Source organism: Oncorhynchus mykiss, chromosome 8, assembly GCF_057628025.1.
Source record: "Oncorhynchus mykiss isolate SJ-2025 chromosome 8, ASM5762802v1, whole genome shotgun sequence".
Classification (NCBI taxonomy): Eukaryota; Metazoa; Chordata; class Actinopteri; order Salmoniformes; family Salmonidae; genus Oncorhynchus; species Oncorhynchus mykiss.
In genome coordinates, this window is record NC_143029.1 from 41,163,550 (window position 1) to 41,178,321 (window position 14,772).

Below are 14,772 nucleotides of genomic sequence, written 5' to 3' on the forward strand. Positions count from 1 at the left end.
TACTCACCTCAAGGGTGAGTTTGGCGAGCTGCAGGTTGAGTTGGGCGGAATTGAGGTCGATGAGGCAGAACAGCGCCCTAAGAAGCCACGCTCTCTTCCTGCAACGCCGGCCCAGCATGCCTTGTTCTGCCAGGGCGCCATGGAGACAGTCACAAGCGTCACACAGCCGCTCCACGGCATCCTCGGATCCACCTGAGGAGAGGCACATGATTAAGAAAAATATGTAAACTTAGACATACAGTGGGGCAAAAAAAGTATTTACGTCAGCCACCAATTGTGCAAGTTCTCCCACTTAAAAAGATGAGAGGCCTGTAATTTTCATCATAGGTACACTTCAACTCTGACAGACAAAATTAGACAAAAAATCCAGAAAATCACATTGTAGGAATTTTAATTAATTTATTTGCAAATTATGGTGGAAAATAAGTATTTGGTCACCTACAAACAAGCAAGATTTCTGGCTCTCACAGACCTGTAACTTCTTCTTTAAGAGGCTCCTCTGTCCTCCACTCGTTACCTGTATTAATGGCACCTGTTTGAACTTGTTATCAGTATAAAAGACACCTGTCCACAACCTCAAACAGTCACACTCCATACGCCTCTATGGCCAAGACCAAAGAGCTGTCAAAGGACACCAGAAACAAAATTTTAGACCTGCACCAGGCTGGGAAGACTGAATCTGCAATAGGTAAGCAGCTTGGTTTGAATAAATCAACTGTGGGAGCAATTATTAGGAAATTGAAGACATACAAGACCACTTATAATCTCCCTCGATCTGGGGCTCCACGCAAGATCTCACCCCGTGGGGTCAAAATGATCACAAGAACGGTGAGCAAAAATCCCAGAACGACACGGGGGGACCTAGTGAATGAACTGCAGAGAGCTGGGACCAAAGTAACAAAGCCTACCATCAGTAACACACTACGCCGCCAGGGACTCAAATCCTGCAGTGCCAGACGTGTCCCCCTGCTTAAGCCAGTACATGTCCAGGCCCATCTGAAATTTGCTAGAGAGCATTTGGATGATCCAGAAGAAGATTGGGAGAATGTCATATGGTCAGATGAAACCAAAATAGAACCTTTTGGTAAAAACTCAACTCGTCGTGTTTGGAGGACAAAGAATGCTGAGTTGCATCCAAAGAACACCATACCTACTGTGAAGCATGGGGGTGGAAACATCATGCTTTGGGGCTGTTTTTCTGCAAAGGGACCAGGACGACTGATCCGTGTAAAGGAAAGAATGAATGGGGCCATGTATCGTGAGATTTTGAGTGAAAACCTCCTTCCATCAGCAAGGGCATTGAAGATGAAACGTGGCTGGGTCTTTCAGTATGACAATAATCCCAAACACACCGCCCAGGCAATGAATTAGTGGCTTCGTAAGAAGCATTTCAAGGTCCTGGAGTGGCCTAGCCAGTCTCCAGATCTCAACCCCATAGAAAATCTTTGGAGGGAGTTGAAAGTCCATGTTGCCCAGCAACAGCCCCAAAACATCACTGCTCTAGAGGAGATCTGCATGGAGGAATGGGCCAAAATACCAGCAACAATGTGTGAAAACCTTGTGAAGACTTACAGAAAAAATTGACCTCTGTCATTGCCAACAAAAGGTATATAACAAAGTATTGAGATAAACTTTAGTTATTGACTAAATACTTATTTTCCACCATAATTTGCAAATAAATTCATTAAAAATCCTACAATGTGATTTCTGGATTTTTTTTCTCATTTTGTCTGTCATAGTTGAAGTGTACCTATGATGAAAATCACAGCCCTCTCTTCTTTTTTAAGTGGGAGAACTTGCACAGTTGGTGGCTGACTATATACTTTTAGGCCCCACTGTATTTGGGCAAATATACCACTGACATGCATCATTTATTCACATGCACACAGAGTTATGAGTTATGCACACATATCTTATGTTAGGATTTGGCCCCCAGTGAATATGCATGATTAACATCCTGTACATTACTGAGAGGAAAAGAGAGGGTGGGGTGCTTTTCCAGGTAAAATATATATGTTTTCCTTCTGTCTAAAAAATATGGCCAATTTCCTCTTTCCAGAAAGGTTGGCCACACACTCGACTCAACATATTGCAATATCACAGGCAATCTGAAATGCATGAGCCAGGAGGTACTTGGTACAATAAATATTTCAAAAGTGTTAAAATATTTACAGACCTAGAATTCATTTTGCGGTAGTCAGACTGCAAAGTCAAACTAGGAGAATTCTGAAGGGATGCCAAACACAACACTAGTTTGTTTTGCTTTCTTCAACCGTTAAAATGGCTCCGTGTTAACTTTTTTCATGTGTGTGTTTTTCTACCAACACTGATCTATTTTTATTAACTTACATATTAGCATGAAAAGGAAATCAGCTGAATAGCACATAAGAAACTTCCGTATATTCAAATCACAGGATAAACTTAATTTCAGTCCTGTTTTCACAATATCTGCCCAGTTCGCAAAAAGTCTAAATTATTTGTGCATTTACGAAAGAGGTGCTTTTTGTACAGGACAACATAGATGCATTAGGGAAAGAATTGCAATCCAACACTGTCCAATTATCATTGTCTTATATTGAGAAGAATGTTATGTGACTAACATCTGTTTGTACTTTTGTTTGGGGTTCATTCATAGCAAACAGAACACTACCTGCAACGATGGACTCCAGCTCTTGCAACAGAGGGAAAATCTTAACATTCCACACCACTGATTCGTCCTCAGCCTCCTGGCTGGCTGGTCTGTCTCCGTTGCCTAACTCTGTTCCTAACTCTGACACAGAAACAAGGAGACGAAAAGGGAAGACAGAAAAACAGACAATTAATGCCTCAAAGCTCAACTTGGTGCAAGAGGGCTGAGTATAGTTCACAAGTTCAGCTTCTTAAAATAAATCGCTCTCCAGGAAGTTTAATGCCGGTAATGAAAGGTCACCGTTCGCATCTATAGTTCCTCTGATTTATGTGTGTACTTGCGTGCGTGTGAACATTTGCATATCTGTATGCCTGGCTGCCTGGTGCAGTGGTGGTTCAGGAAGTGGTGGCTACAGACCAACAGCCATTAGTTGCTGCTTACAGAAAGTGTGTGAGTGATGCCTTTCAGCAACAACACCATGCATGATCAAAGTGTGACACACTGTTAAGCTCTCACAGTTGAGAGGAAAGAAAGGTGGTTATGCTGGAGATGAGATTAACATTACATTCTTGGTTCTTTTCATTTAGCAGCTTAATATATCCTCAACCAGTATGTAGACATCAAACCAACTATGACTTTGATTTAAGCTCAAATAAAATAAAACATCCTTCAAAGTCAGGGTGACACACACATCTACAGCCAACCAACCTGGATGGTAGATTTAACAATAGGTTTAACAATTGGCCTGGTGTAGGCTACCTTCGCAGGCTCTGTTGGTTCGCTGCTGGACATATAAGCCCTTAGTTGATCCTAACGTACAGTTAGAACTGTATGGTTCAGTAAACTATTGAACTAAGCTAGTATTCACTTAGTGAATCAGGACTAACCTGTTCCGGCCCCGGCTCCTGCTCCTGTTCCTTTGCCTGGTCTAATAGATGAGTCAACACCACCATGGAACCTGAGTCCACTGCAATTTGACATAAACACACACAAGATGTCTTTACCAAAATGGTGGCTCAGAACCTATTAGGTCTTGGCTGATTAACTATTGTTAACTGAGATGTAAGACATTCTCAAAGATGGGTCACTCACAGTGCATAATACTGTAGTTTGGAAACAACTGGTTGTATTGCTAGATACATGGGGCGGTAGGTTAGAGCGTGGGACTAATAACCGGAAGGTTGCAAGTTCAAATCCCCGAGCTGTCGTTCTGCCCCTGAACAGGCAGTTAACCCACTGTTCCTAGGCCGTCATTGAAAATAAGAATTTGTTCTTAACTGACTTGCCTAGTTAAATAAAGGTCAAATAAAATATGTGACCAGTTCCTTCAGCCACCACTTGGTGTCCCCATTGCAACAAGAACTCAGACCACAGCTTTGTGTAAAGCCATTCATGTGACTTTACTCACCAGTCAGTTTCAGTTAGAGAACAGACAGTAACAACCATAACATGCTGTTTTAATCTGCACTGTTCCCGTTCACTGTCTGTTTGTTGTCATTGATGTTCAAATTGATCCTGACAATGCTATAATGTCCCTACTATAAGTAAAATTGGGCATGGAACTTAAAACTCCCTCAAGGGCTAAAGCATCTATTGGATGACTTACGGACAGTACTGAGGCTGGTTCACAGGGCATAGACTAGATCAGGAAACACAAGCCCCGAGAGCAGAGGTGAATGTTATTCTACATTTCAGAGAGAGAGAAAAAGAGGGAGATGCACAAATACACATGGAGAGAGAGACAGAGTGAGGGAGCAAGAGAGAGTGGGAGAGAGGGGTCATGGGGTCTGTGTGATAGGATTAGGGCCTGATAATAGGGCCTCTGTGTGTGATAGTGCATTCTCAGAGACATGATCTCATCTGTGTCTTGGGCCTGGGCAGGGTCTAGCCAATGGACAGCAGACAGTCAGTCAGTCCCAGCAGAGACACTGCTATGCTGCTGCCAGCCATGCCCAGATGGGCACCCAAATCTAATAGACATCCATTTGGAGCTATAAAGCCCAGGCTTATTGGAGAAAAAGAAGCAGCCAATGTCTAATCTCTCACTCTTCATCTCACTCACTTTTCTTTCCATTTCTTCAGCATGCACTACACACTCCAACTTTAAATCTTTCACTCTGTAGATCAATTTGTTATATCAATCTCCTTCGCTCTCACCCCTGGCTCAAACCCTCACTCTCCCTTTTCTTTCGCTTTCTATCCCCCTCTCTCTAAGATGGGTTGGTCTACGTTCTGAAAAGGATTCCTGGCTTGGATTTTTGGTTCTCAGTAAACCTGTGGAGATCTTGGTTTCTAAGTAAAAGTTTCAATGGTTGTTCGCCAGCAGCTATAGCTAATCGATGGAAAGGATGGATTTTAATGACAGGCCCGTTCTCACGCCTGGAGTTATGCCTACGTAACTGACATTCTCCTGATGAGGTCGGTAGAAAGAAACAGTGTTCTAGCCTCTACTGACTGTGGAGGTATAAGGCTGACCAGTCAGTGATGGTGATAACAGATAGATATACCTATTTTATTAGGAAGGGCTTTAGCTGAGAAGGTAGTTTGGGTCAGGAAACTAGGATCCCTTTAAACCAGGGATTCCCAAACTCGGTCCTGGTGCCTCCCATGGGTGCACGTTTTGGTTTTTGCCCTAGCACTACACAACTGATTCACAACTGATTCAAATCAACCCAATATCCAGCTAAGATTATTTGAATCAGCTGTCTAGTGCTTGGGCAAAAACCAAAATGTGCACCCATGGGAGGCCCCAAGTCAGAGTTTGGGAAATCCTGCTTAAAGACAGATACCTGACCTGAATAATGAGGTTGACTTATTAGGCCTAGATGGGGGTAGCTAAAAGGTTATATAATATTTTATAACACTTAGGAGAAATTCATGAAATACCTTGAATAAACATGAAGGCATTCTGAGAACCAAAATGAGTGAGAAAGCAGAGGATGTGGGGTGCGTAGTTAAAGTCCAGGCCAAGGGCCGGGGATGTGAAATGTAAGAATAGGAGGTATAATTCACCACTATGCAGTACTGGTGACATGGAATCCATTGTGTGCCAATAAATCTACACTTATTCGCTTACTTTCACCTAGGTCAAAAAAGAGGCAAGGTGAGGAATGGAGGGAGGGGAGAGAGAAAGGGGGAGAGAGAGAGAGGGAGGAGAGAGAAATGGGAGGAGTAAAACAGTAAGAAAAATTCAAGAAGAAAAATATGGAAAAAAGAGAGACGAGAATAGAGAGGATATGAGGAGAGAACAAGGAGTGAAATGTAGAGAAATGTACAGGCATACAGTACCTTACACTGTTGGTCCTGGGTGGGGCAGGTTTCGAGGGTCCTCCACTATCCTTGTCTCTCCTCTCTCGATCAGTAGGCTCAACATAAAGGGCTCTCCTGCCTCTTCCCTTAGCTGACAGCTCTCTCTGCTCTGGGCTGGAGACTGAATTTACACTCTCCCTTACTACAAACACAGTACAATTAAGAGCTATTATAGTTACTGGATACTAGTGTTAATTCTGAACACCCCTTAACGTTTTCATCTTCTTTTCAGATATTGTGTTTTGATTTGGTGAAAGATTAGAAAATTGATGTTTAGAAAATGTACAAATAACCCAATTTTACAGTCATTTTAGCTTTTCCCAAAAGCGTTATAATACAGTAAGTAAGGAATGACAGCAAGCAAATGTGCAAAAAAAGAAGACTAAACCCCAAGGCAACCAGCTACAGTGAATTATGCTTTCCACCTCAACCACCCCAGTGGTAATGTAAAGCAGGTATAATGTCCTCCTGTGAATAGCTCCATTCATTTCCCTTTGGGAGAAGCGCTGTTCCAGCCTTCTGCCTGTAAACATGGTTTAATAAAAAAAAAGACTAGCAGGCCACGCGCTGAGATATTTACTTACAATAATAGTGTTAATGGTTTGCTTATTGCAACCATCCCTCTATCTCCCCCTCGCTTTAAAAAACCCTAACATGCAACTCTCTCTATATACAGTTGAAGTGGGAAGTTTACATACGCTAAGGTTGGAGTCATTAAAAAATCATTTTTCAACCACTCCACAAATTTCTTGTCAACAAACTATAGTTTTGGCAAGTCAGTTAGGACATCTACTTTGTGCATGAAACAAGACATTTTTCCAACAATTGTTTACAGATAGATTATTTCACTGTATCACAATTCCGGTGGGTCAGAAGTTTACATACAGTAAGTTGACTGTGCCTTTAAACAGCTTGGAAAATTCCAGGAAATTATGTCATGGCTTTAGAAGCTTCTGATATGTTAATTGACATCATTTGAGTCAATTTGAGGTGTACCTGTGGATGTATTTCAAGGCCTACCTTCAAACTCAGTGCCTCTTTGTTTGACATCATGGGAAAATCAAAAGAAATCAGCCAAGAAATTTTAGAATTCCACAAGTTTGGGTCATCCTTGGGAGCAATTTCCAAACGCCTGAAGGTACCGCATCTGTACAAACAATAGTACGCAGGTATAAACACCATGGGACCACATAGCCGTCATGCCGCTCAGGAAGGGGACGCGTTCTGTCTCCTAGAGATGAACATACTTTGGTGCGAAAAGTACAAATCAATCCCAGAACAACAGCAAAGGACCTTGTGAAGATGCTGGAGGATTTGGGTACAAAAGCATCTATATCCACAGTCAAACGAGTCCTATATCGACATAACCTGAAAAGGCAGCTCAGCAAGGAAGAAGCCACTGCTCCAAATCCGCCATAAAAAAAGCCAGACTACAGATTGCAACTGCACATGGGGACAAAGATCATACTTTTTGGAGAAATAATTAAACAAACATAGAACTTTTTGGCCATAAAGACCATCGTTATGTTTGGAGGAAAAAGGGGGAGGCTTACAAGCCGAACAACAACATCCCAACCGTGAAGCATGGGGGTGGCAGCATCATGTTGTGGGGGTGCTTTGCTACAGGAGGGACTGGTGCACTTCACAAAATAGATGGCATCACGAGGAAGGAGAATTTGGTGGATATATTGAAGCAACATCTCAAGACATCAGTCAGGAAGTTAAAGCTTGGTCGCAAAATGAGTCTTCCAAATGGACAATGAGTTGTGGCAAAATGGCTTAAATACAGCAAAGTCAAGGTATTGGAGTGGCCATGACAAAGCCCTGACCTCAAGCCTACAGAACATTTGTGGGAAGAACTGAAAAATAATGTGAAAGGAAGGAGGTATACAAACACGACTCAGTTACACCAGCTCTGTCAGGAGGAATGTGCCAAAATTTACCCAATTTATTGTGGGAAGCTTGTGGAAGACTTCCCGAAACGTTTGGCAATGCTACCAAATACTAATTGAGTGTATGTATACTTCTGACCTGCTGGGAATGTGATGAAAGAAATAAAAGCTGAAATAAATCATTCTTTCCACTATTATTCTGACATTTCACATTCTTAATAAAGTAGTGATCCTAACTGACCTAAGACAGGGAATTTCTACTTGGATTAAATGTCAGGAATTGTAAAAAAAAAAAAAAACGGAGTTTAAACGTATTTGGCTATGGTGTAGGTAAACTTCCGACTTCAACTGTATGTGTGTGTGTTTATATCACCTCCAATCTCTCCATCGCTTTTGCAATTTTGTCTCTCCCTTCTTAGACTTCCTAATAAAATACAAAAAACTACATCTCAGCCCTCTTTTTCCTCGCTCTTCATCTCTTTCCTTTCTCTCCATCTCTCCTTACCTTCTGTTGGCCGTGCCACAGGTGGGAGTGCTGTCAGAGAGCCAGCTCTAAAAAGGCGTGCCCTCGCCCCCACCGCCCCCCTCTTCAGCTCCAGGGGGTCAGAGGGGGGTTTGGGGAGGGCCATGGGGCTGACGGGATCTGGGTCCTCATCCTGGGCCACTGGCAACCTGGGCTTCTGGTAGGCCATAAACATTACTTCATCATTAAAGGGACCAAACACTGAATTAGTGTGTGTTGTCTTCAGCTGATCAGAACGATACACTAAGGCTTTCCAAGACCCCCAAGTTCACAAGGATACACAAAGATGAATGTACTGTACAAGAGTGAGGATATGAAATGTACAGTGAGGAGAACCCACATGTTCCAGAGGTGACAGGCGAGTTCCAGAACCCGGTCTGGAGTCTGGCGCTTCAAAGTTCCGAGCGTAGAGGCTGAAAGAAGAAAAAAAGACCATGTTCATTCAGTACACTGTATGGATGTGACACTAGACTACTGCTAGGGGGGTTATAATATAGGGTGTTTAACCAGATCCTTAACCTGAATGTAGAGGGAGGTCGACTGTCTTGGGTTCGAGAGGTCTCTCCAAACAGCTGTCTGTGGTTGTCTCGAGGGGTAAAAGGTCGCTGGGTGCGCAGGGTCCTCAGAGAGTGCCTAGCCTCGGTGACGATCTCTGCGCTGGTCTTCCTCCGAGGGTCAGGGTTCAGGGTGAAAGGGCTGTGTTTCTCACGCTTCCTCTCCAAAGAAGACATTTTGTGATGGTTGTTGCCAGCAGGACCAGGGATGAGGTCAGGAGAATTACTTTATGAGAATGATTTCATCACTGAAGTGGGTTTTGCCTGGGTGTATTACTGAAGAGGAAGAGGCGGTGAAATGATGAGGAAACCTATTCATTATTCACAAAAGCTATTTACTATATATATATATATATATATATATATATATATATATATATATATATATATATATATATATATATATATATATATGATATAACCAGATTATATATATATATATATATATATATATATATATATATATATATATATATATATGATATATATATATATACAGTGCCTTGCGAAAGTATTCGGCCCCCTTGAACTTTGCGACCTTTTGCCACATTTCAGGCTTCAAACATAAAGATATAAAACTGTATTTTTTTGTGAAGAATCAACAAGTGGGACACAATCATGAAATGGAACGACATTTATTGGATATTTCAAACTTTTTTAACAAATCAAAAACTGAAAAATTGGGCGTGCAAAATTATTCAGCCCCTTTACTTTCAGTGCAGCAAACTCTCTCCAGAAGTCCAGTGAGGATCTCTGAATGATCCAATGTTGACCTAAATGACTAATGATGATAAATACAATCCACCTGTGTGTAATCAAGTCTCCGTATAAATGCACCTGCACTGTGATAGTCTCAGAGGTCCGTTAAAAGCGCAGAGAGCATCATGAAGAACAAGGAACACACCAGGCAGGTCCGAGATACTGTTGTGAAGAAGTTTAAAGCCGGATTTGGATACAAAAAGATTTCCCAAGCTTTAAACATCCCAAGGAGCACTGTGCAAGCGATAATATTGAAATGGAAGGAGTATCAGACCACTCCAAATCTACCAAGACCTGGCCGTCCCTCTAAACTTTCAGCTCATACAAGGAGAAGACTGATCAGAGATGCAGCCAAGAGGCCCATGATCACTCTGGATGAACTGCAGAGATCTACAGCTGAGGTGGGAGACTCTGTCCATAGGACAACAATCAGTCGTATATTGCACAAATCTGGCCTTTATGGAAGAGTGGCAAGAAGAAAGCCATTTCTTAAAGATATCCATAAAAAGTGTCATTTAAAGTTTGCCACAAGCCACCTGGGAGACACACCAAACATGTGGAAGAAGGTGCTCTGGTCAGATGAAACCAAAATGGAACTTTTTGGCAACAATGCAAAAATGTTATGTTTGGCGTAAAAGCAACACAGCTGAACACACCATCCCCACTGTCAAACATGGTGGTGGCAGCATCATGGTTTGGGCCTGCTTTTCTTCAGCAGGGACAGGGAAGATGGTTAAAATTGATGGGAAGATGGATGGAGCCAAATACAGGACCATTCTGGAAGAAAACCTGATGGAGTCTGCAAAAGACCTGAGACTGGGACGGAGATTTGTCTTCCAACAAGACAATGATCCAAAACATAAAGCAAAATCTACAATGGAATGGTTCAAAAATAAACATATCCAGGTGTTAGAATGGCCAAGTCAAAGTCCAGACCTGAATCCAATCGAGAATCTGTGGAAAGAACTGAAAACTGCTGTTCACAAATGCTCTCCATCCAACCTCACTGAGCTTGAGCTGTTTTGCAAGGAGGAATGAGAACAAATTTCAGTCTCTCGATGTGCAAAACTGATAGAGACATACCCCAAGCGACTTACAGCTGTAATCGCAGCAAAAGGTGGCGCTACAAAGTATTTAACTTAAGGGGGCTGAATAATTTTGCACGCCCAATTTTTCAGTTTTTGATTTGTTAAAAAAGTTTGAAATATCCAATAAATGTCGTTCCACTTCATGATTGTGTCCCACTTGTTGTTGATTCTTCACAAAAAAATACAATTTTATATCTTTATGTTTGAAGCCTGAAATGTGGCAAAAGGTCGCAAAGTTCAAGGGGGCCGAATACTTTCGCAAGGCACTGTATATATATGATATATATATGATATGATATATGAGATATATATATGATATATGATATATATCTATAATATATATATATGGGTGAATAATAAACACAGTATGTTAAGCCATTGCAGAAACAGGCACCAAAAATGCATCTGAGTAAAGCAAGCAAAACGGCATAAAAAAACTGTACTGACATGAAGAGTTACAGTGGCTTGTTGTAAATGAGAAAGCCTGCGCGTCCTCGCTAAGTAACCATGGTAACCGAGAACAGCGGAGGTAGCAAGCGTTTGACTAGTGACAACAAACCGGAGTGGCTAAAAAGTAACAGAAATTGTGTACAGAAACGAACAAATGAAATGTTAATCTATGATACACTCTGAATTTTTCAACCGATAACACTACCAGGAATACTCACCGTGAATTGGTATCATAAACTAAATACCTCGGGAGAGGTGTCAAAAACCAAGCGTGCTAGCATGCTAGCCAGTTCAAATGCTTTGGATAACGTTAGCATCAGCTGGCAGATTTTGGAAATTAAAATAAGTTGAATTCTTATTACTAAAATAAACTTACCGTCTACTGGTGATCACCTTTAAAATGAATGTCCGATTTAGAGACGACACTTATAGCTACAGCCAAACAGGGAAATGCATTGCTTTTCAAGTTTGATGCAAGTGAGTTTGTAGAGGTTGCAGGCAAACGACTGCCTGACGTCGTCGAGTCTCGGGCACGAGCCTTACCGTCAGTTTGTGTCCAGCATTAGTCGAGGTGAGTCCCTCAACATCTCCACCGTTTTTTCGGTACAACATTTGCATTTTTCACTAAACTGACAAAAAAAAGCATGACATTTTAACAAGTCAGTTGCGTCACACCATCACATAGGCTATCATGTCATACATCACTGAATAATCATTTTTACCTGTAACCAGGGATGATAACCAATTTTGTGTGTTGAATTGGTTTCTAGATTAGAGAACTTTTGCCGAAATGTCAGTTTTCCTCATCTGTCATTAAATGAAACGGTGCTCTGTATTTAAGCTATCTTTAAAATGGACATTGTGTTTGTCACATTGTTATCTTTTTTATATGTCCTTCCCATTGCTTTAAATGCTTTAAACCCAGATGTAAACTGTTTAAACCAATAGCCAACTACATTTTCCACATCCCACCGACATTACATTCTGGTTAGTATTCAGAATGAGGAATTGATTTATAACAATAACCATCCATTGAGTTGTTGTTAAGAGAATGAGCAGGCTTTCAACTGAACAGGCTGCCCTGATTCCTGATTAAACTGCCTTAATTTTGCTGGACCCCAGGAAGAGTAGGTGCTGCTTTGGCAGGGATCCATAAATTATACAAATACACCCTCTGGCTAAATAAAAAATCAGTATTAATGTGTCGGCCGCTATGAATCAACCATCTCCTCTTTCTCACTGGCACATTAAACTGACGCTTATGCGCATAATTAAGTATAGAAAACTGGTAAAGCTTGACTTAGAGTACAGATACAGTATTTAAAGACTTAGACTGTCTCAGTCTGCCACAGACATTTAAGTTTGGCCATTATGTAAACGTGTATTAACTCTTTTTGACATTTATACCTTTTATTTCCAGTCAAGGTTTATAGAAATACAAATAATAAAATAAGGCTGTAGAAATCCATTCAAATTGCTAAAAATATGTGGATAAAATCTGATTTAAAGGTGTTTCCATAGTCCATATAAAAATGTTGGTCACCATTACGGCATATGTTGCAGGTGATATTGTTGGATTCAATTCAATGAAAACAAATCTCGAAATGATCGTAATGGCTGATCTGGCAGGAGAACATTTGGACACAATTTTGTGGTGCGTGAAAATGTGATGTTAAAATAACAAAAGAGCGAACACAAAATGGCCACGGATTAGGTCGACTTTTTCATCCGGTGCTTTGCTTTCGAACGCTGCTCCTCTGCAAGATGTAAAGTATTTTCGTACAACATTCTTGTGGCATGAACAACCAATAGCCCTGACACTGGAGAAAAGACCTCCAGCTTTAGTTCATTCTGTCCACCCAATTTCACCGTTCAGTCTCTGTTCACTGCCACAGCTTCATTTAGGGCAAAGGAGGCATGAGTGCAAGTGAGGGATAGAGTTCTATCAATATTCATAAACAAACTTAGGGTAGAGGGATAGAAGAGTAAAACATGCATTGGTACGCTGCTTTCATTCATTCAACTCACGCTTCACCCTGGATCAGTTTAACCCCGAAGATGGGTCGATCACTTTGCAGCAATCAGGTCTGTCTAGATTTGCAACGTTCGTCCACTCGCAAACCTTTCCCCCCTGCTTTTTCCCAAAGTAGAAATGTACATCTGAGCAATTTTGTGTCTCTCTTGTTGGATTTAAATAGCCCTACATGCTTCATTCTCATGGATACAGTGAGCCTGATTGGATGAGAGTGCATGGTGGGTATGCCCAATCAGAGGGCATCACCATGGCGCTTCCCAGCCAATGGGAGGTGGAGGATGGTCTCTGTAATTTTATTGTCACTAAGGGAGGGGGAAACATACTAATAGGACAGTTGGCACTAACATGGTGAGCAGTGGAGGAGGCCGTTACAGTCAAAGTGTATATCACTGATATGGCCTGGGAGCAGTAGCAGTAATCATTAATAGAAAGAAGAGAACAGCTCGAAAAGTCAGTAAACACACACTCCCACCACAGACACATCACAGTTTTAACTTGTCCACGTCACAGTGATGAAGAAATGGCTTGATTTGCGAGTACTTTCGTCCTCCTTGAAGGTGGTGCATCTCCTTGGCAACCGGCTCAGGGCCAGGAGCTCAGTATAATAGAGGAAACACACAGCTGACATGGAGGTTAGATGAGAGGAGCTTCTCTCTCCTCAATCACTATTCAGTCCAGGACCCCAATGTAAGTTCTCGCTCTCTCGCGCTCTCCCATTACTCTCCTTCCTTTCCCTGTTCTGATATGTTTGTCTCTCCCCTAATTTTTCTTACCCCATCCCCATGCCTTCTTCTTTCTCACTCTCTCATTGTCTCGCTCTCTCTCACTCTAATGTACTCTCATAGCAAAACCTGTTTTACAGAATTGCCAAAATGGTACTGACAGTGCAACCTGCAGGCATCATGTGATGAATACAATAGAAAACTGCTGATATCTTGTCTGTCTGAACTATAGGGGCCTCCCCATCCCGCCGATGTGCAGCTACAGCAGTCTTTTTTTATCAATGGGTTTTTATTTGGCATTTTAAAGACCCCACCCCAACCTTCCATACTCCATTGGAGCCCCTCCCCAATACCAGACTTTAAATGAACAGGCATGACATAAAATTACAGTTTTGAAACACACAGATATTCGGAAAGTATTCACATTAGACTTATTCTAAAATGGATTCAATAAAACATTTCCTATCAATCTACACACAATACCCCATAATGACAAAATGAAAACCAAAGCATTCTTATAAAAAAATACCTTATTTACATAAGTATTCAAACCCTTTGCTATGACATTCGAAATTGAGCTCAGTTGTATCCTGTTTCCATTGATCATCCTTGAGATGTTTCTACAACTTGATTTGAGTCCACCTGTGGTAGATTCAACTGATTGGACATGATTTGGAAAGGCACACTCTTGTCTATATAAGGTCCCACAGTTGACAGTGCATGTCAGTACAAAAAAAACAAGCCATGAGGTCGAAATGAATTGTCCATAGAGGTCAGAGACATTGTGTTGAGGCACAGATCTGAAGAAGGG

At 41.5% G+C, this 14,772-nt stretch overlaps 1 protein-coding gene across 1 annotated transcript in view; it reads right to left on the minus strand.

Annotated features, from left to right (window-relative positions):
- The window catches only part of armc2 (armadillo repeat containing 2), a 30,399-nt gene extending 18,654 nt beyond the window's left edge, over positions 1 to 11,745 (minus strand). Inside the window, exons 1-8 of the mRNA XM_021612562.3 lie at positions 11,581 to 11,745; positions 8,873 to 9,183; positions 8,694 to 8,766; positions 8,336 to 8,510; positions 5,918 to 6,080; positions 3,517 to 3,596; positions 2,651 to 2,770; positions 8 to 192 (exon numbers count right to left, since the gene is read on the minus strand). Coding sequence (XP_021468237.1) covers positions 8 to 192; positions 2,651 to 2,770; positions 3,517 to 3,596; positions 5,918 to 6,080; positions 8,336 to 8,510; positions 8,694 to 8,766; positions 8,873 to 9,084 — 1,008 coding nt within the window. The 5' untranslated portion in view covers positions 9,085 to 9,183; positions 11,581 to 11,745. The remainder of the gene's footprint in view (positions 1 to 7; positions 193 to 2,650; positions 2,771 to 3,516; positions 3,597 to 5,917; positions 6,081 to 8,335; positions 8,511 to 8,693; positions 8,767 to 8,872; positions 9,184 to 11,580) is intronic.
- Positions 11,746 to 14,772: the final 3,027 nt, after the last annotated feature.